The 21,723-nt window shown below is 42.6% G+C and overlaps 1 protein-coding gene and 1 long non-coding RNA gene across 2 annotated transcripts; one reads left to right on the forward strand and one right to left on the reverse strand.

Moving 5' to 3' along the window:
- Positions 1 to 77: 77 nt before the first annotated feature.
- LOC121870747 lies at positions 78 to 12,433 on the reverse strand. Its single transcript, XR_006089768.1, has 3 exons — positions 12,387 to 12,433; positions 721 to 761; positions 78 to 363 (listed from the first exon to the last, which is right to left on the reverse strand). It is a non-coding gene; the product is annotated as an uncharacterized LOC121870747 (long non-coding RNA).
- Positions 12,434 to 14,723: 2,290 nt separating this feature from the next.
- On the forward strand, positions 14,724 to 18,218 carry LOC121870737 (tetranectin-like). Its single transcript, XM_042372680.1, has 3 exons — positions 14,724 to 15,066; positions 16,395 to 16,556; positions 17,441 to 18,218. Exons 1-3 carry the CDS (start codon positions 14,724 to 14,726, stop codon positions 17,671 to 17,673), a joined length of 738 nt encoding a protein of 245 aa, XP_042228614.1. The 3' UTR covers positions 17,674 to 18,218.
- The last annotated feature ends 3,505 nt before the right edge of the window (positions 18,219 to 21,723 follow it).

A 21,723-nucleotide genomic window follows, 5' to 3' on the forward strand; every position in this document is an offset into this window, starting at 1 on the left:
CGCCAGCTGTGCCACCACCGTTTCTGGCACCATACACTACAGTAGTGCCACCACTGCTGCCACCGTCACTATGCCACCGTCACTATACCCGCCAGCTGTGCCACCACCGTTTCTGGCACCATACACTACAGTAGTGCCACCACTGCTGCCACCGTCACTATACCCGCCAGCTGTGCCACCACCGTTTCTGGCACCATACACTACAGTAGTGCCACCACTGGTGCCACCGTCACTATACCCGCCAGCTGTGCCACCACCGTTTCTGGCACCATACACTACAGTAGTGCCACCACTGGTGCCACCGTCACTATACCCGCCAGCTGTGCCACCACCGCCAAAGCCGCCGTTGCTGCCTCTCTTCTCCTGTAACACAGAGTTGCCACAAGATTAACTCGTAGACTCCTTGTGTGTGTGTGTGTGTGTGTGTGTGTGTGTGTGTGTGTGTGTGTGTGTGTGTGTTATTATGTGGAGCAAAGATTTAATATTGTAATACTACTACTATAAATACAACTATAATAATGATAATAATAATAATTATAATAATAATTATAGAGCATATAATCTTTACTCTTTTAATTTTCACTCTCAGTGTGTTTGAGGTACTCTCTACACTCTTAGTGTTCTATATTAACTGCAGGTGTATGTGCACTCATTTTAGGCAGATTTACACAAACTGTAAGCGTGTCTGTACTCTAGTGTGTTTGGACTCACTGTACTCACTCTTAAGGCGTGTTCTGTGGTGTTGGAGGCCGTGGCCAGACCTGAAAAGAACAAAAGAATATTTGTTATTGTCTAACTTTAGGTCACGTGTGAAGCTAAAGGTGTTGTTCATCGCCTTGGAGGGTGCTACCGCTCTCTCTCTCTCTCCCTCTCTATGGGTTATGTAAATCATCCGTGTGTAATAGCTTGGCCTCTTTTCTGTAGCTATATATTACAGTCACACAAAAATACAGTACATATTTTTCTGCCTCTGAGTGAGTTTCAGTAATGATGATCACTTTAATCGACTTGGTATGTGTGTATGTTAAAAAATTGGCATCACTGATTTTCCATTTGTCAAATATAACAAAAAATGTAGTTATGAGTCATTATTATCCTCTTAAAATACTTTGATGTTTATTAGGGAATCGCTTAGGCTGTGGTGTTCGTTGTCCCGTGCATGAGTTAACTGATTTTCTTGAAACTTTGCCTATTGCTCTCCCTCCCAACTCTCGGTTCAGTTCGAGAATATCTATAGATCCTATTGCAATTGCCTTTTTATCTGCAATTTTTTTATACTGTGTAAATTATTAACAGTTTTAGTACCCGAAGGATCAAAACTATTAATTTGCTTTAATTAATGAATATTGATGGATTTTAATTCTAATGCATGTACTACTGTTATTAATATTCACATAGCAGTCTCGAGAAGTAAACAAAACCCTCACCAGCACAGAGGCAACAGGCCAACAGTAGCCAGAACCTCGCCATAGATAAGATGGAAGGAAGACGACTGCTGATTAAAAAAAATATCCCACGGGTTTTTATACTCAGACCCTCTCCCCTGGTGGCGGCCCCAGGAACTTTCAGCTCGGTGATTATTTTATGACTTGGTGATAATTCTGTTATACCCGCGTTATGCACCAGAGCGTCCGCGGAGATGACAACATAACGTGAGAGTATAAAGTTAAGTTTTATAGTTGTATCTGTGCTGCATAAAAAACAGGAAATATAAAAGAGGATTAATGGAAGAGAAGACCAGAAGGGGGGAGGCTTTTGGAAAGTCTGGTGCAAAATCTTTTGTATCACGTAATCATGGATTCACCTCGCTGGGTCTTGGTAATGGAGAGGAAGAATGCTTTCAAAACACTACTCTCATACTGATTTAAGCCAGATAAAGAGTTTAGTAGAATGATAAATTGTTTTGGTGGTGTATATAGGAGGACGATGGTAAAGTAAATGTGAATACGGGCAAAAATTTATAGTGTTTTAAAAGACTTTAGCAATCTCGGTGTAGTGTTAACTTGAATGGGCAGGAGTTGATCGAAGTAATAGTTTAATTCAGGTGTGTTAAGGAAGACTGGATATAGTGAAGCTGATGTTGCAAAGGAGAAGCATTGACGTAACTTGTCGCTTAGTGTATGGACTACGGGAGCAAGTTAGGAGATAGTTATAACCTTCCAAGAAATGAGAAAAAGGGGAAGAAAGTTGACTAATTATAAAGTCACATTGGGTGTAAACATTCTATACCGGGGAGGGATTACCTGAAGATTAGACACTCTAGTTTATTTCACCTGATGATTAAACACCCTAATTTCACCTGGGGTTAGGTTAAGTTAGGTTAGATGAGATTAGGTTACGTTAGTTTAGTTTAGGTTATGCTAGGGCTAGATTAAGTTAGGTTAGGTTAAGTTAGAATAGATTAAGTTAGGTTAGATTAGGTTAGGTTAGAATAGAGTAAGGTTATGTTAGGGTACTCTAATTGATTGATGTTAGCGTGAGGTCAGGCTAGGTTAAGTTACCTGGGGTGCCTAATAGAAAGGTCATCGTTAGAGAGTTAAACAATGCATCGTCTGGGGTATATAAGAATGTACTGTAATTAGCAGTGTTGAATGTCATAGTATTAACAACAAAGGCTTATTACTCTCCCAGATGGTGTGTGTGGGGGGGTAGGTAGGTGTGTGTGTGTTTGTGTGTAGGTAGGTGTTTCCGTGGAGTTGAGTGCGTGTGTACATGTAGGCAGGTGTGTTTGTGTGTAGGTAGGTGTTTCCGTGGAGTTGAGTGCGTGTGTACATGTAGGCAGGTGTGTTTGTGTGTGGGTAGGTGTGTGTATGTAGGTAGGTGTGTGTATGTTGGCAGGTGTGTTTGTGTGTAGGTAGGGTGTGTTTGCGTGTTGAAGTATCTATACAATTGGACAAGTCATTAGTCGCCTGTGCCAATATACAATGGTGGCGGACTACAGGTTAGGTCATTAGTGTTAATTAGACATAACACATTGGGAGGTAGGCGGAGGAGAGTGAAAGGGAGGAAGAGTAGGAGAAAGAAGGAGAAGAGGAGAAGGAGAAGATAAAGAAGCGTAAGAAGAAGGAGGGGAAGGAAAAGCATGAGCTAAAATAGCAGGAGAGAGACAAAAAGGAGTAGAAAAAAGGAGAAAGAGGAGAATGAGGGTGAAGAAGAGCAGGAGGAAGAGATAAATAAGCAGGAGAGAGAAAGAAGAGGGGGGGAAGCAGGAGAAAGAAGGGGAAGAGGGGCAGGGGGAAGAGGAGATAAAGAAACAGGAAGTAGAGAGAGAGAGAGAGAGAGAGAGAGAGACAAACATTCAATTCTCCAAAAAAATAAACTTACGATATTTTTTTCTCGTAAACTAACAAGGAAAAAAAGTCACCAATTCTCATAGAGTCTTAGTGAGATTTCGACGTCATTTTACCATAAGCCTTACGTCTGATTAACGGCAGCAGTGGGGCGAAAACGAAATATGGTAACATAAGAGAACATAAGAACATAAGAATGGAGGAAACTGCAGCGGGCCTATTGGCCCATACTGGGCAGTCCCGTTTACACCCAACCCCTATTGCTCATATGAGCATCCAACCTATGTTTGAAGCTATTCAGCGTATTCGAGTTAATGATGATATTTGGTAACTTGTTCCATTCATCCACTACTCTGTTTCCAAACCAGTGTTTACCTATTTCACGCCTAAATCTAAATTTGTCTAATTTAAAACCATTGTTACAAGTTTGCTCCTGGTTGGATAAGTTTGAGTACCTTTGTAATGTCCCCTTTGTTTAGCCCTGCCTTCCACTTATACACCTCTATCAGGTCGCCCCTCGCTCTACGTCTCTCGAGGGAGTGCAAATTAAGATGCTTTAGCCTGTCTCTATACTCAAGGTTCCTAATGCCCGGGATTAGTCTTGTCATTCTCCTCTGAATTCTTTCCAAGGATTCTATATCCATTCTGTAATACGGTGACCAGAACTGAACTGCGTAGTCCAGGTGTGGTCTCACAAGAGCAAGATACAGTTTTAGGATGACCTCGCTAGTCTTGTAACTAACACTCCTTTGTATGAATCCAAGTACTTTATTAGCCTTGTTACGAGCAAAAACACATTGTTTACTTGGTTTAAGGTTCCTACTTATCATTACTCCTAAATCTCTCGCGCAGTCGGATTTCTCTATGGCATCGTTGTTCATCTGGTGTCTGACAATCGATATACGTGTGATTAATGGCAGCAGTGGTGTAACAATGTCATAAGTGTTTCCCGCCATAGAGTTCCCGCCAATTTCGAGCCAATAGAATGAAGGCCTTTGGCCCGTCTTCAGCCATTGAGGCCTATGAGGCGTGACGTCATGAAGCTGTTGCTTTGTGTCACGCAGTTTGAAGAAGTCAGTCTGTGTTTGGTGGTTGTGTCATGAGTGTCACCTCCTCATATGGCGGCTATAATGTGAGTACCTTTTAGGTTTGATCCGTTTCCCGAAATGTATTGTGAGTCATGGACCCCTTGGCTAGGAAGACAGGTTTATTGTCTTGAAGTACAATTGTTAAACCCTCATAGAAAGTATTCAATAAATACAGTAACCGTTAATAAGAGTCCTAATTCATCCCTCCCTTATTGAGAAAGGTTGATGTGTTATAAATGTCTTGGCATTATGCAGTAATACGGTGAGTCCTGAGTCCTATATATAATAACTATCCCATATTTTCCCCTCGATCAAGTGTGTATCTTAGTCCCCAGCTATCCACCTCCCTGGCCTCTCCTCTTGGTGTGAGAGGCCTGACCACAACTTCCTCCCCTCCCCTCACACCCTCTCCTCAAACGTAAATAATTACCTCTCACTACCTCCCTCGCGCCCTCCACCTCTCACGAGTATAACGAGAAAGAATAACAGGAATAAGTAAAAGAAAGAGTAAGAGTAAGTGAAATAAGTAAGAATAAGTAAATATTTAAATAAATAAGTGAATATAAAGAAATAAAAAGGAACAAACATTTAATTTGTTACATAAATTTGTTACAACACCACCGACGGGTCAAGACGGGTCAGACGCACCTGGCGCTGCTCAGTAGCAGCCTCGTCAACTGTTATCTTGGCCCATACCAACTCCCTCCCCTGAACCCTCCTCCCCACCGGAATATCAACAAGTTCTCGCCAGAAGTTACTATTTCATTTAGGAAAGGAATGGAACCAGTGTTGAATAGTGATGAACAGTGCTTAACTCAGTGAAAAACAACTCGGCAGTTGAGTCTGAGCCAAGTTAACCTTCACACAGTGAGGTCCCAGGTACCCAGTGATAATTCCCCTGAGACTCCACGAAAGAGAGGCTTGGGACCACACCTCACCCACTTGAGTGAGTGAATTCCTGTGACAACGGACCAAGTGGTGTCCTCATTATGCACGACACAGCATAGTGAATGAGTTGCTACAGCATCATTCCTGCGAGGGAATTACTACACCACGTGATGCCCCTTATAACACCATCTGTGAGGGAATTACTACGCCATGTGATGCCCCTTATAACACCATCTGTGAGGGAATTACTACGCCATGTGATGCCCCTTATAACACCATCTGTGAGGGAATTACTACACCACGTGATGCCCCTTATAACACCATCTGTGAGGGAATTACTACACCACGTGATGCCCCTTATAACACCATCCGTGAGGGAATTACTACGCCATGTGATGCCCCTTATAACACCATCTGTGAGGGAATTACTACGCCATGTGATGCCCCTTATAACACCATCTGTGAGGGAATTACTACGCCATGTGATGCCCCTTATAACACCATCCGCGAGGGAATTACTACACCACGTGATGCCCCTCATAACACCATCCGTGAGGGAATTACTACGCCATGTGATGCCCCTTATAACACCATCTGTGAGGGAATTACTACACCACATCAGGCCCCTTATAACATCATCTGTGAGGGAACTACTACATCATCAGGCCCCTCGTAACACCATCTGTGAGGGATCTAGTACTCCACGCGATGCCCCTCATAACGCCATCTGTGAGGGAGTTACTACACTACGTGTCTGCTGTTCAACACCTCAGCTCACATGATCTACGTGTGTAAACATTAATCTGTATATTCACTGTATGTTCCTTCACCTTTCTCTAATGAAGGCTTTCGTTAAATCACCAATGTATGTAATGAGTCATTTATGTCCAATGTATATTTTCAGCCTTCGGGCTGCAAACTTTTTCAATAAATCGTTTATTATTATTATTATTATTATTATTATTATTATTATTATTATTATTATTATTATTATTATTACACACACACACACACCCACACAGGGGTCAGTACTAGGCCCACTCTTGTTCATAATCTACATAAACGATCTAGATACTGGGATCAGCAGTGACATAAGCAAGTTTGCGGATTACACCAAAATAGGGCGGCAAATTAATTCAGGGCAGGATGCAAATGCATTACAGGAGGATCTAAATAAACTGCATGGGTGGTCTGAAAAATGGCAAATGAAATTCAACACCAGCAAGTGCAGCGTACTTAATATTGGAAGAACAAACTACTTATAATGTATACAGCCTTAATAACATCAACCTAGAGAAGTTGACTTGTGAAAGAGACCTAGGGGTACTTGTAAGCCCGGACCTACGGCCTAGAAAACAGTGCGTTAATGTTCGAAATAAGGCAAACAGAGTATTGGGTTTTAGATCTAGAAGTGTAAGTAACAAGAGTGCAGAGGTCTTATTGCAACTATATCTTGTGCTAGTCGGGCCGCACCTCGATTATGCGGTTCAGTTCTGGTGCCCCTATTATAGAATGGATATAAATTCACTAGAGTTGGTGCAGCGAAGAATGACAAAAATGATTCCGGGACTTAGAAACCTTCCATATCAGAATAGGTTAAAGAAACTTAACTTGCATTCCCTAGAAAGACGAAGAGTGCGGGGAGATATGATAGAAGTATTTAAGAGGGTGAAAGGAATCAATAAAGGGGATATAGATAAAGTTCTTATAATATCCGAGCAGGATAGGACTCGGAGCAACGGATTCAAGTTGGATAAGTTTAGGTTTAGGAGGGAGATAGGAAGAAACTGGTTCACAAATAAGGTGGTGGACGAGTGGAACAACCTTAGCAACTTTGTAGTAAGTGCGAGAACTCTGGAAAGTTTCAAAAGGAGGCTAGATAGATTCATGGATGATAGAGAGTGGTAGTAACTCTCGACAGGAGCTGCCATGCACAGACCAACCGGCCTATTGCAGACTCCTTATGTTCTTATGTTCACACACACACACTCATCTCCAAAGTTGTGTAGAATATATGATACCTTTATTATTATTATTATTATTATTATTAGCTAAATATATCCACCTTACTGCACTTAACGTAACCTAGCCTAACTTAACCCTCCTCATAAGACGCTAATGAGTTACACCATTAAGATTGTGGCGCCAAACCAGTCAATTAGCAGCGAGAAACGTGAGTAGCCTTCACTCAGCCCGTGTAGGTCTGTAGGAATGTTCGTCTCCTTTACTCCTCGACCTCAGCATCCCAACGGATCTGTTTACTAACCCTGAGAGAGCCTGTGTGTGTGTGTGTTGCGCCATAAACACATGTACGTTCATATGTGCATTCACTTCTCGTAGAGTATAAGTGGAGCCACACACACAGCTGCCAGCCGAAGCAGAAGCACAAACAGCGGCTCCAGGGACGCCAGCCGAGTACAAGCGGCAGCTCCAGGGATAGGAACACAAGAACATAAGAAAATAAGGAGTCTGCAATAGGCCGGTTGGCCTGTGCATGGCAGCTCCTGTCGAGAGTTACTACCACTCTCTATCTAGCCTCCTTTTAAAACTTTCCAGCATTCCAGCACTTAAGACAAAGTTGCTAAGGTTGTTCCACCCCCTCCACTGTCCCAACCCCCTTGGCTTGCTGTGCCTCGCAAAACACCTCTATCCCAAAAAAAAGACAAACTGCCAAATCGTTTGGCTCGATTGACATACTTGATCTCTCCCATGGTATCGGACCTCCCTTAGAAACCCCGAATACTGCTGAGGGATCTAGTGTGACGAGAGACCATTCGTGAGTTATCAGACCTTTCCCTATCTCTCCTATTTTCTCTTCCGCTGCCGTGAAAGGGCCTACTCCTCTGTCAGTTGACGCCCTCTGTCCCCACACCTCGCCCAGCGCGTGTGTGTGTATTGGAAAAAGGGTCAGCAGAGCCTGCCAATTCACCGGGGACCTGTGTGAGCGTGCAAAGTCTCCCCTTAGTGAGGGTCACATGAATTTAGGGACACCTGTTAGGGGAGATCTCCACAAATCTCCACTTAGGACTTCGGGAACATGCCCTCCATAAAAATTAAAGTGGACCGCACCCGCCAGCAATCCTCAGACCTGGCTTCACTGATCTTCAAGCTGACCCCAATTTTTCAGACTAGAACTTTCATCAATGAAAAAAATAATAAAAATATTCCTCCAAACTGATGAAGATGAAGACCAATTCCACTCCCCAGCAGCAAGTAAAAAACTCCAAGATAATGGCTTCACAGTTCTCAGTTCGACTGAGTACTGTGCAAAATGCGCCCTGATATGCCGGAAAATCATCCCTCATTTCTTGGAAAACACCACTCTCCACGCCGAACTAAACTCACGCAACAACAACAAAATAACATCGGCAACTCGGATGGGAATCCTACCTATGCACAAAATCACCACAGCAACACAAACAGATGCCATTGCACTAAAATCCCTAGCCCTAAAAACATAAGAATATAAGAATGGAGGAAACTGCAGCGGGCCTATTGGCCCATACTGGGCAGTCCCGTTTACACCCAACCCCTATTGCTCATACAAGCATCCAACCTATGTTTGAAGCTATCCAGCGTATTCGAGTTAATGATGATATTTGGTAACTTGTTCCATTCATCCACTACTCTGTTTCCAAACCAGTGTTTACCTATTTCCCGCCTAAATCTAAATTTGTCTAATTTAAAACCATTGTTATGAGTTCGCTCCTGGTTGGATAGTTTGAGTACATTTGTAATGTCCCCTTTGTTTAGCCCTGACTTCCACTTATACACCTCTATCAGGTCGCCCCTCGCTCTACGTCTCTCGAGGGAGTGCAAATTAAGATGCTTTAACCTGTCTCTATACTCAAGGTTCCTAATGCCTGGGATTAGTCATAAGAACATAAGATTGGAGGAAACTGCAGCGGGCCAATTGACCCATACTGGGCAGTCCCATTTACACCCAACCCCTATTGCTCCTGTATCCATCCAAACTATGTTTGAAGCTATTCAGCGTATTCGAGTTAATGATGATATTTGGTAACTTGTTCCAGTCGTCCACTACTCGATTTCCAAACCAATGTTTACCTATTTCCCGCCTAAATCTAAATTTGTCTAATTTAAAACCATTGTTCCGAGTTCGCATGATGTAGTGCTGTGCCTGTAGCGGGGGTCTTTGATTACAACATGATGAAGTTCTGCCTAAGGTGCCATATTAGTGTAAATTATCAATGAATGTTCACAAAGAAATTATGTACAGTCATCTATTTTTAGCAAAGTGAGATGGGTTCTTAATAATATAAAATGCCCAGGCCTGCCTATAAAAGTAGGAATATCAGCATGGGGTGATGTGATGATGGAGGGAAAAGGATTCAGTAACAACCAATGGATTGGAGTTGACACGTTCATAAAGTTTACTTGGAGAGTGGCCACGCAGTACTAGGGTTAGCATGTAATATTTTTTTCAAGTCCTGTAACAAGTTTATCCCAAGGGTCAAGGATAAAGCGAATCGGGGCCGCGGTAAATATTTCCAACACCAAGAAATAACCTAACCATGACTACAAGTGACCTTATCGGATTAGTTTTAAACATTTACTCAAGAACGTGTTTTTAAACATGTGAAACGTCTCAATTTTACTCAATTTCTACGAGGTTTAGCATCTGCCCAGGCCCTACTCTCTCGGACGTGCTAACAATTAAGAGTTTAATTAACATTATTATTTTAAGTATATAGTAGTAATTAATGACTCTTGATATACTTTTAACTATTATACTTTCGTAGATTAATAAGTTGTGTATTTTTAAGATAGCATTTAAACCTCTTACGTTCCACTAGCCTCCTTCCTTCTATAATTAAAAAAAACTGTCAACAGTAGAAAATTAAGTTTGAAAATCAAACTAATTATAGTGATTTTTCCTTTGAATTCACTTGCATGTCTAATCCTGTACTAATACTATTAAACAGTCAGTGACAGTGATTTGTTTACATCATTGGTATTAAGAGTAAGTAGAGTGTATCACAATGACCAGAATACACTAGACAGGTAATGAATATTACTACACTTGCATATAAGGATTATTTCCACCATCTTACTTAGAATTACACATACACTGGAGGTGAGGTGGTGCGGGTGCGGCAGGAGGCGCAAAGCCACCTCACCACCACAACAGCGCCACATACGCTCAGGTGATTATTGCCACTTGATCACCTAAAGCCTTCCTTACCATCACACACACTCCCCCACCCACACACATACATTCCCCCACAACCAGAAGCACACCACTCCACAATCATAGGGCAACACAATGCCATGTTAAGAATACAACACAAATTGAAAAACCACATCATCAACCTACAACCACTCCATCTACCGTGTCAGCCAAATCATCCTATACCACGGCATCCTATATCACGTCAGCCAAATCATCCTATACCACGGCATCCTATATCACGTCAGCCAAATCATCCTATACCACGGCATCCTATATCACGTCAGCCAAATCATCCTATACCACGGCATCCTATATCATGTCAGCCAAATCAAGTAAGTTAGCAACACGTCACCCAACACCACGTCACCCGACATCACGGCACCAAGCCTGCCAGCAAAACGTCAGAACCACGCCACCACGTCAGCCAGCAGCAACACGTGACCACATCAGTCAGCAACACAACACCGTCACCATACTACCCTGACACTATACTACCCCGTCACCATACTTCCCCGTCACCAAACTACCCCGTCACTATACTACCCCGTCACCATACTTCCCCGTCACCATACTACCGTCACCATACTTCCGTCACCATACTACCCCGTCACCATACTTCCCCGTCACCATACTACCCCGTCACCATACTTCCCGTCACCATACTACCCCGTCACCAATGTATACAACTACACTTCACTCAGTACCACGTCTTCCTATGTTACGACACCTAATACAAACAATTGTCAATCAACCACATCAACCAACAGCACGTCACTCAACACATCAGCAGCAGCACGTCACAGCAGCACGCCACTCAACAGACAGCAGCACGTCACTCAACGGACAGCAGCAACACGTCACTAAACACATCAGCAGCAGCACGTCATTCAGCACATAGCAGCAGCACGCCACTCAACAGACAGCAGCACGTCACTCAACGGACAGCAGCAACACGTCACTAAACACATCAGCAGCAGCACGTCATACAACACATCAGCAGCAGCACGTCATACAACACATCAGCAGCAGCACGCCACTCAACACAGCAGCACGTCACTCAACGGACAGCAGCAGCACGTCACTCAACACAGCATCAGCAGCACGTCATTCAGCACATCAGCAGCACGTCAATCAGCACATCAGCAGCACGCCACTCAACAGACAGCAGCACGTCACTCAACGGACAGCAGCAGCACGTCACTCAACACATCATCAGCAGCACGTCACTCAACACATCAGCAGCAACACGTCACAACACATCAGTAGCAGCACGTCACACAACATATCAGCAGCACGTCACATAACAGGTAGCAGCACGTCATCCAGCAACAGAGTGCTTGTCATTCTCCTCTGAATTCTTTCCAAGGATTCTATATCCATCCTGTAATACTGTGACCAGAACTGAACTGCGTAATCCAGGTTTGGTCTCACAAGCGCAAGATACAGTTCTAGGATGACCTCGCTAGTCTTGTAACTAACACTCCTTTGTATGAACCCAAGTACTTTATTAGCCTTGTTACGAGCAAAAACACATTGTTTACTTGGCTTAAGGTTCCTACTTATCATTACTCCTAAATCTCTCTCGCAGTCGGATTTCTCTATGGCATCGTTGTTCATCTGGTATCTGGTTTCCCTGTTTACATCTCCTATACTGAGTACTTTACATTTGTCCACGTTGAATTTCATCTGCCATTTTTCAGACCATTCGAAAAATTTGTTTATATCTTCCTGTAGTTTTGCGGAGTCCTCGTCAGATTTAATAACACATCCTATTTTAGTGTCATCAGCAAATTTACTTATGTTGCTGTCTATGCCGATATCTATGTCGTTTATGTACATAATAAATAATAATGGTCCAAGTACTGAGCCTTGGGGAACTCCACTTGTGACATTGCTCCAATGGGACTTAGTGCCGTTAATGCTCACTCGCTGTTTCCTGTCCTGTAACCACGCCCACTACCCACCCGACCCGCACATACTGGACCAACAACATGACCGGCCCTCCACCGACACTGACGCTAAAATTACTTCCATCATACTACTATCACACACTCCTCCGCACCCCTACTCCTCCGCACCCAACCACGTCATCGCCCAACCCTCACCCACATACACCTCACACAGAATACGCTCTCACTCACACCACACCACACGCAACACCCCCTTACCCCAGAACCACATCTAAGAAACAAACCACAAACAAGACACACAAGCACAAACATGATCACCATAATGCAATTCAACTGCAGAGCAGACAGTACTTTGCAAACAAACACATTATCTCTCTCCTCCTCCAAGAACACAACCCAGACATTCTCCTCCTCAACTCAACATACACAAACACCAAGATCAAACACTCCGGGCTACACAAGCAGACAGTCACCCCACGAACTCCACTAGGGCGTAGCAATCCTCATCAGATCCTCCATCAAACACGAATTCATCACCGACTTTACCTTCAAACATTTTATGGCAGCCAAGATTGACACTGAACTCGGACAGTTGATCGTTTGCACAACGTACTCAAGGCCAAACTCACACATTCCCTTCGCAGACCTGAACTCCGTCTTTAGCAACTCAAACATACCTGTAATACTAATGGCCGATCTCAGTGCACATCACACTACATTCCAACACAACCGCACCGACCCCCGCTGCCAACAAATACACACACTGGTCACACAAAAACCTTCACCACATTGGTCCTTTCTTCCCTACATTTTACTCTGCTCACGACAGAGGCACTCCCGACATCGTCATCACAAACACACTGGCCCTCCAATTTCGACTACATCTCTCCAGGCCCCCTGTCAGGCTCAGACCGCATACCCATCACACTTCACCTCTCCAATAACCCCATCCTCCTCCCAACACCCAGACTGGGATGCCTTTCGAACCACACTCCCGTAAAAACAATACGCACTCAACCTCGAACACCAACCCACAAGGAAGATAGAGGAAACCTGGTCACAACTCTTTAACACAATCACCGCCACAGCAGACACACACAAACCAAAACATCACCACAAGAAGAAATATTCCTTCATACCCGTCATAAGAACTCGACGCCTACTACACTGCTACAGGCGACGATTTGAACAAAACTTACAGTACCTCACATCATTACAAGCAGACATCACCACACTAAGAACACACATCACCCACAGCCACCTTCATGACCACGAGGTTCACTGGGCTAAACTCGTAGAGGCCGCCCAGGAGCACAGAACACAACCCCCGAGAGTTCTGGCCTCCCTTCAATTATCTACTAGTTAACGGTTGACGAATCAGAGAACCAGCAGAAGTAGCACAAACTCTAAAACAACACTGGGAACCACAACCCCTACCCAACAAAGACACTTCCTAGACCACATTAACAACATCATCACACAAACACCAATACTACACGAAAGAACCTCACCAGATAACATAACAGACACCACCACACTCCCACAGGAACACATCCTCACTGCACCTTTCACCCCAACAGAAGTAAAACAGGAACTGGACAGAATCAAAAAGAAAACACCAGGCGACAGCAACATAGGACACTCAAGCACCTACCCCCAGAAACATTCAAAGCCATTATCTACCTTTACAACACCCAACTTGCTACTGGCTACTTCCCCAAACTCTTCTAAACAGTCACAGCTACTGTACCATGATCCCGAAACCAGACAAAAACCCAACAGACCCACAAAACTACAGGCCTATCAGCATACTTGAGGTCTTAGGCAAAACATTCGAAAGACTATATAACAAACGACTAAGGTACCACCTTGAAGATGAAGAAATACTGTCCTACAAGAAGTTCGGATTCAGAGTACACCACTCAACCCAGGGCGCACTCAACTTAATGACTAACATGAACAAAGGAACACGCAAGAGAGCACTGATCACAAAAGACGTACAGAAAGCCTTCGACACAGTGTGGCACGACGGACTAAAATACAAAATATGTGCCAACTTCAACCTCCCCCAAAGGTCACAGCAACTCCTATGCAACTTACCAACAGACAGACAAAAGGGGATAAAGTTTAACCTCGCACACTTGGACTACTTTCCACTGCACGCAGGGGTCCCACAAGGATCTGTCCTGTCCTCAACACTGTACATTCTCTACACAAACGACCTGCCTGACCCCATAAACATCGACTCCCTGACTATACAATACTCCGACGACGTAACCTAACTAGTCAGACACAAACTAGGACTAGACCACCTCACAGACAAAGCACACAGGGAGCTCGAACAAGTCACACAATGGGAGCTCCTATGGAGAATTCAAACAAACCCCAACAAATCACAAATCACTTACTTCGGCACCAGACAACAACCCCGCCACATGTACCTTACCCTTACATCGACAAACGAAAACCCATCCCTGTCAAACGAACAAGCAAAATCCTGGGATTCACCGTCGACGACACCCTAACCATGGTCTATCACATCAGGACGAAGGCAGCAATCGCAAACAAAACACTCGCATCAACCAAAGCCAAAACACACCTATACAAAGCTCTCATACGACTACTGCTGACATACGCACCCAACACACTACAGCTAGCTGCACCAACAAACGCCAAGAAACTACAAGCCATACAAAGTAAAGCACTTCGGTTTACACAACACACACTGGCCATCCTTCACCCCAAACAGACACTTACATGAACTCAGCTCCATCCCACCACTCAACATTTACTGGAGACAATTAGGCAACAGGCAAATTGAAACCCTCCTCACCACTCACCTCAATGGCAGGAATACTTGGACAACATCATCCTCCCACGCAGACTCAGAAACAGGAACCCCTTCATACTAAACAGACCAAACACACCTTACCCCCTCGATACTAGCAATACAGCCAGAGTATAGTAACCTGATGACCCCAAGAAAGGGAGGAACGACGGGGATCCGCCAGGCACCTGCGCAAAGGACAGGCAACACAAGCGAGCAGCACCCACCGAAGGAAGAGCCCCCCTCCAAAAAAAATAAATCAGTGAATAAATAAATAAATAAATAAAAAAACAACAACAACAATGCAACACAACCAACCAGCCTTTAACTTTACCCCCAAAGCAAAACCTAACACACTCGACCTTACTAACAATCTTCCTCCCCCCCCAAAAACACTCAACTCAACCAACCACTAGCCATACCAAACAACACCTCCCAAAGCAAAACCTAACCTTGCGTCCGAGGCGGCTTTTCGTGTGCGACCTAGGCATAAAAAAACCCACACACTAACAACCTTTACTAACAACCCCCACCCAATAGAATAGCTTAACCCATCCAACCACTGACCATACCTAACAACTCCTCCCAAAACAAAACCTAACATACCCGACCTTCACCAAAATCCCAAACCCAACATGCCCCCCAAACAAAACCCAACATGCCCCCCAAACAAAACCCAACATGCCCCCCAAACAAAACCCAACATGCATAACCCAACACAAAAAACCCAACATGCCCCCCAAACAAAACCCAACATACACCACCAAATCAAACAATATCCTCAAAATAGACAACCAATCCAACCCAACAACTCAAAAAATAAAAATTATAAATAAATAATAAATAAATAGATAAATAAATAAATGAATAAATAAATACAAAATAAAATTCTAACTCTCCTCTCAAACCTCCACTCAAAACTTGACAAAAAAGATCAAAATCTTTCTCCTGCTCTCACCAAAAACCTCTCCTACGATACGCTCATCCTTCCATGTTTTATTGTTCGTCATATAACCCTGTTTCCTAAAGGATTAAGTCTAGCTAATATTATTTGAGACTTTTCGATGTGAATTACGGGGAAGTGTTTGGGAACTTCGTGTGTGTGTGTGTGTGTGTGTAAAACTTCCTTTTCATGGTATTGTTAATTGTTGTAGTTTCCCAAATTATAATTTATTTCCTCATTAATATTTGGATAAGTTTTATTGATTTTCTTCCTGTTAGAGCGTCAGTGCCTTCTCGTCAACTTGGAGGAAAAAGTCAGCTGGGCCGACGCCCGTACTTGGTGCCACAACAAAGGAGGCGACCTGGCTATCCCTCAAGACTCTCGCACTCTCATCTCTCTGTTGAACTCATTTAACGGTAAGTGATGAAGAAACGTGGAAATATATTGTTATAACGTTGCAGTTTACTATAGACAAAAGAATGAATGGCTTAATTTTAGACTCGTGGAAAAGTGTTATATGTTATATACCGGAGGTTGTACTCCAAATATAAAGAGCTACCGAGTAAATTTACTTAAGAACCGAAGGTTCTAATATTTTACCTTTATTGTATAACCAGAATTATATAAGTACGCTGAACTGTTGACTAAAATTATTGGTACAGCTTCAGCTGGTTGATAGTTTAATTAAGTCGGACAATACTTTGTGAACCTTTGATGACTGATTAATGAAATCTGGTGCACAGGTTATTAAGAACCACCAGTAGAAGACGTGACTAGTGAAAATAAATGATCACATAGAACTTATAACTGTATTTGGTCCATACCTTGTGACCTCTTGGGGATAATTCAACTTGTGTTGTATGACAGGCCAGCCATCGTACGGTGTTTTGGGACAAAAGGTCAATATCAAGATCACACAAAGGTTAAGAATGACAAATGAAATGTAATCAAACCATCTGGCTTGTGTGCTGTCGACGCTGTGTAGTGGACAAGAAAATGACATAAGCTCAGGAGAGACCTCTTCATGTTATAGTTTTATCACAAAGAAACTCTACTGTCATGTTGAAGGTCCATAAAGATTAGTCTTATTTTTGACAGCATCTCGAGGACAGGCGGGACAAAGGACTCCGAGTTCTAATGAAAATACATTTTGGCAGGCGGTCTTCCTCATAATTAAATTGTTTCAAGGTGATTGTTGTCTGCCCTGAGTGTCTGTTATTTGTAACTGTCCAACTTTTTCATAATTATTTTTAAATCCTGCTGTAATATTTTATAGTGTTGATGTTTGTTTTCCTTGTAGTTGGTGAACACTTGTGGCTGGGTGGGTCTGACCTGGCTACAGAGGGAGTCTGGCATGACGTATCAAGTAAACCCATCAATTTGAGGTCATCATTGTGGAGTGAAAGCGAACCTAATGACTACGGTGGAAATGAAGACTGTGTCCACCTAAGGTATAAGGAAGGTGAATACGGATGGAATGATGTTAATTGTGAATATACTTATAATTTTATATGTGAGCATCAGCCAATATAAGATATAACACACCAGGTCCATAGGTTAGTTGAGGTTCCCTTGTGACTCTGTGGTCCCTGTTGGGTATGGCGGTTTATCTTGTAGAGTCAAGATGTCCTACCAGGCAGTTGTCTCTTTCCTCACTCTTACAGAGATGAGTGGACACTGGGCACACATACACTCAATATACAGTACAGTACAGTACAGTACAGTACAGTACGTGTGATTTTGAGTTTTGTACAATAAATCAGTATTTTTAATATCACAGGTGTATGTTATGCCCTCTGTTATCTTCACTATTACAGTTCTCATTATCTTGACCAATAAAGTTTTGCATACCAATATCTGCCTTTTGTTATTAAGATTTTATTGAACTGGTATAACATGATGTAAGGAGTTAACATGTCTGTTAACTAGGCCAGTACAGTGTTACCAACCACATGTATTAGGTTGTATAAAGTGCTTACTGTGATCATTATCACTGACAGATCAGGGATGGGGTCACTTATGAAGAGAATTGGAATTGATGTTATATCAAAATAATAAAATGTGTTTATCAAAGTGGCCATCGAATCATTTTTTTCAAAGTTTGTTCAACATCTCTAATGTGTGAATCCAGTTTCATAGTTGAATGTTTTGAAGTAACAATGTATAGTCCCCTTCAATATTGCATTTATAGGGGGCTCGTCAGGTTTTATGCTGTGTGGCAGCCCTGTGTTTATTTACTGGCAATAGTAAACCTACAATGGAATCAAAGTAAAACAATATTAAACAAATATCTCAATGTAATAATTTGTTGAATGTTTATTTGACGAGCCCCTGTAAACGCGCTAATGACGGGGACTGTACATCGTTTCATGTGGGAACCCAGTATGACGTGTTTAATATCTTGCCGACTAAATTCGGAATAATATCGATCAACTTACCAAACATGAAAAATATTAGAAAATGACTTGATATAAAAACTCGCGTCAAAATACTGTTGGCAAATGTCAGTAAGGCTGAAACTTGAATGTCTCTAAAGTGAGGAGGGGCAGCTGGCCGCTAGCGACAGCCTAACAAGACGTATGATCATACAAATACAATAATTGAGCTCTGTGTACGATGTAGGTACCAAAATGTACTCGGACTATCCTTATGCTTGAAATGTCTATGATTAACAACATAAGAACATAAGAAAATAAGGAGTCTGCAATAGGCCGATTGGCCTGTGCATGGCAGCTCCTGTCGAGAGTTACTACCACACACTATCATCCATGAATCTATCCATCCTCCCTTTGAAACTTTACAGCGTTCCAGGAGAAGAAACTGCTTCACGAACCTACTCGACACCAGTGAGCACCGATCAGAACCAGTTTCCCATCCGACTATGAGACCGAGGTATCAAGGCAAGCGTGTCTGCCTTATAAGCTCAGTCTCTTTCTGGCCAACGGTGATCCTTTTCTGCCGGGGTGTGGACGAAGGATTATATTAAGGACTACTGCTGGTGGTGTTGTGATGGTTTGCTGGTTGTGGACTACGGCGGTAATCCCTGGTTCCTTGTGGTTGGCCATCGCAGCCTCGACATGCGCCCTGAACTGCCATTTCTATCAGGTTTTTATGTTGTTGTATATTATAGTATGTGTATTTAATGTTTAAAGTAAGAATAATCAGGTAATATTGATAATTGTACATTTGTTATTCTTGTTATGCAATGTACCCAATTAACTATATTAATCAGTCGTTTATAATATAAATTTCATTAAATGACTCGGTTGGCATTATAATCTTATCCCTTTCATAACTACCTTAATGCTAACTTAATCTAACCTAAACCTATTCTATCCTAACCTAAATCTAACCTAACATATCCTAACCTAACCTCATCCTCCCAAAATAGTTTTAGGGTGGTTTAATCTTTAGGTGAAATAAGCTGAGGCGATGATTCTTCTGGTGATCCCTTAAATTTGTGTCACGATAACAGTGATTCCTCTGAGTGCTCCTTACTTGTTGCATCCACGTATTTCAATCCCTAAAATATTCACTCGTTATGTTAACTTGTCAACTTCGCCTTTCCTTAATGTTGTGAGTAGTAAGGACGGACATCATACACTGTTAAGAGATGTCAACTTACAGTACCATCTTCAACATGGCAATCTATATGAAAAGAGCAATATGGACACCAATTTAACCGGACAATACATGATGGTCGAGAACCAACATTTATGAATGATAACTGTATGAGCGACAAGTCACAACATCCCCAAAACTATGGACTGTAGATTATTGATATGTATCAAGAAAATAAGTAAAGCCTTTCCTCTTTTTTTAAAGCCATTTTTTTTACTCCCAGAATTTTTTTTAGCTACCAGTAATTTTTGATTAACTCCCGGTAATTTTTTATTTGCGCCCAGTATTTTTTTCCCGCCCGGTATTGTTTTTCATTGACGCCCAGTAATTGTTTTTAATGCTAGGTAATTTATTTTATTGGCGCCCAGTATTTTTATCCAGCCCAGTATTTTTATGAACGTTCAGTATTCTACGTGATGAGTTGTAAACTGTGCAGCGGTTGTGTGGTCATTGTTACAGGGGAAGAAATGCCTCTCACTGCTGCTGTTGATGTTTTGATGCTCATGTGTCTTCAGTAGTAAGTACATGTATTACACCATACTTATATTGGTCAAGTGTCTCTCTGCACCACGAATAATTTAGGTCAAGTAGTTCTTTAATGTAATTGATGTTTATGCTCGTTTGGGGAAATTACGACGTAGTTAACAAGTTGGGTTATATTACCTATTAGACTTGGCGTAAGAATTCGTCGTTAAAAAATACCCATCTCATACCAGAGTTTCCTAAGGTCGACGACTCCCGAGTAGGTACACGATATTGCCTCAAGTGTAGAGTTGTTACTGCCACCATCTGTGAGAGACAATTATTATGATAATAGTGATTTAATTTTGACTTTTTAGTTTTTCACTGGAGTCTCGAGTTGATGATGAAAGTGTGTGTGTGTGTGTGTGTGTGTGTGTGTGTGTGTGTGTGTGTGTGTGTTTTGTGCCTCGAAGTTTCTATATATATTGTTGTGTAGTGACGTTGAAGGATCTAACTTTCAAGACATTAAAACAGACTCAGCTGACAACAGTGATCACATATCTGTAAATATAATTATAAAACCGGGTATATGACACTCATACCTGTATCAGAGTCGTGGTTTTGTGTGTTGTTCTCGAGACCTCAAGCAGTTAGTGGACGGCAACACACCCTTCACCCGATACTGCTCCTCAGTCCGCGAGTCACTTAGCATAACCTTCGTCAATCTTTTGATTCCGACGGGTAACTTTATACTGATCCCGTCGGTTCACCTTGTGCGGATTCCGTCGGTTAACCTTGTACTGCACTAAGTGTTCCAGTGATAGCGATTAAGGGTCTCTAAGGCATAATCGTATATACCCCCTTACAAGAAGTGTAAGGGGGTAGTATCAGGAGGCCGTAGGGAGCCAGGAGGTAGGCACAATATATTCACTCCATCTGCCAGGGAACCTCTCGTTAAGGAAGATACGTTAGCAACTGGACGCTCAGATTACAATGTTTTATCACGAAAAAACAAAAACACCCAACTTGATATCATACTGAAACTCATCTTAGGTAAATCTTATACCTGGCTGTAAATCTTGTCTTGGCCAGGAGTCTGGTGGGACCTTTGTGTCACGACCTGGAGGACAGGCGGGCACCCCCTTACATCCTTGTGTAAGATGAAGCGCAGAAGCGTTTACAGCGTCCAACAGTGAAGCATGCTAAGTTCATGCTTGCCTTTATGTCTCATGAGTCAAGGGCGTAGAATCCTGAAGAGTCATTGGTTTTATGTCAAGTTATTGGAAGCTCCAACAACTTTCCCTGAATACGAATTCGCAATTTTCGACTTACTCCAGGTACCTACTTTACTGCTAGGTGAACAGGGACCAATGGGGTTAGGAAGTATGTCCAAACAACTTTTCCACCGGCCCGGGAATCGAACCTGTGGCATCTTGCTTGCTACTCAAGAGCGGTACCTTTCTACCATCAGCGCTCCCGGTACTGATGAGATCAATGGCT

This window comes from Homarus americanus, unplaced genomic scaffold (assembly GCF_018991925.1).
Source record: "Homarus americanus isolate GMGI-L3 unplaced genomic scaffold, GMGI_Hamer_2.0 scaffold45443, whole genome shotgun sequence".
In the NCBI taxonomy this organism is placed as follows: Eukaryota; Metazoa; Arthropoda; class Malacostraca; order Decapoda; family Nephropidae; genus Homarus; species Homarus americanus.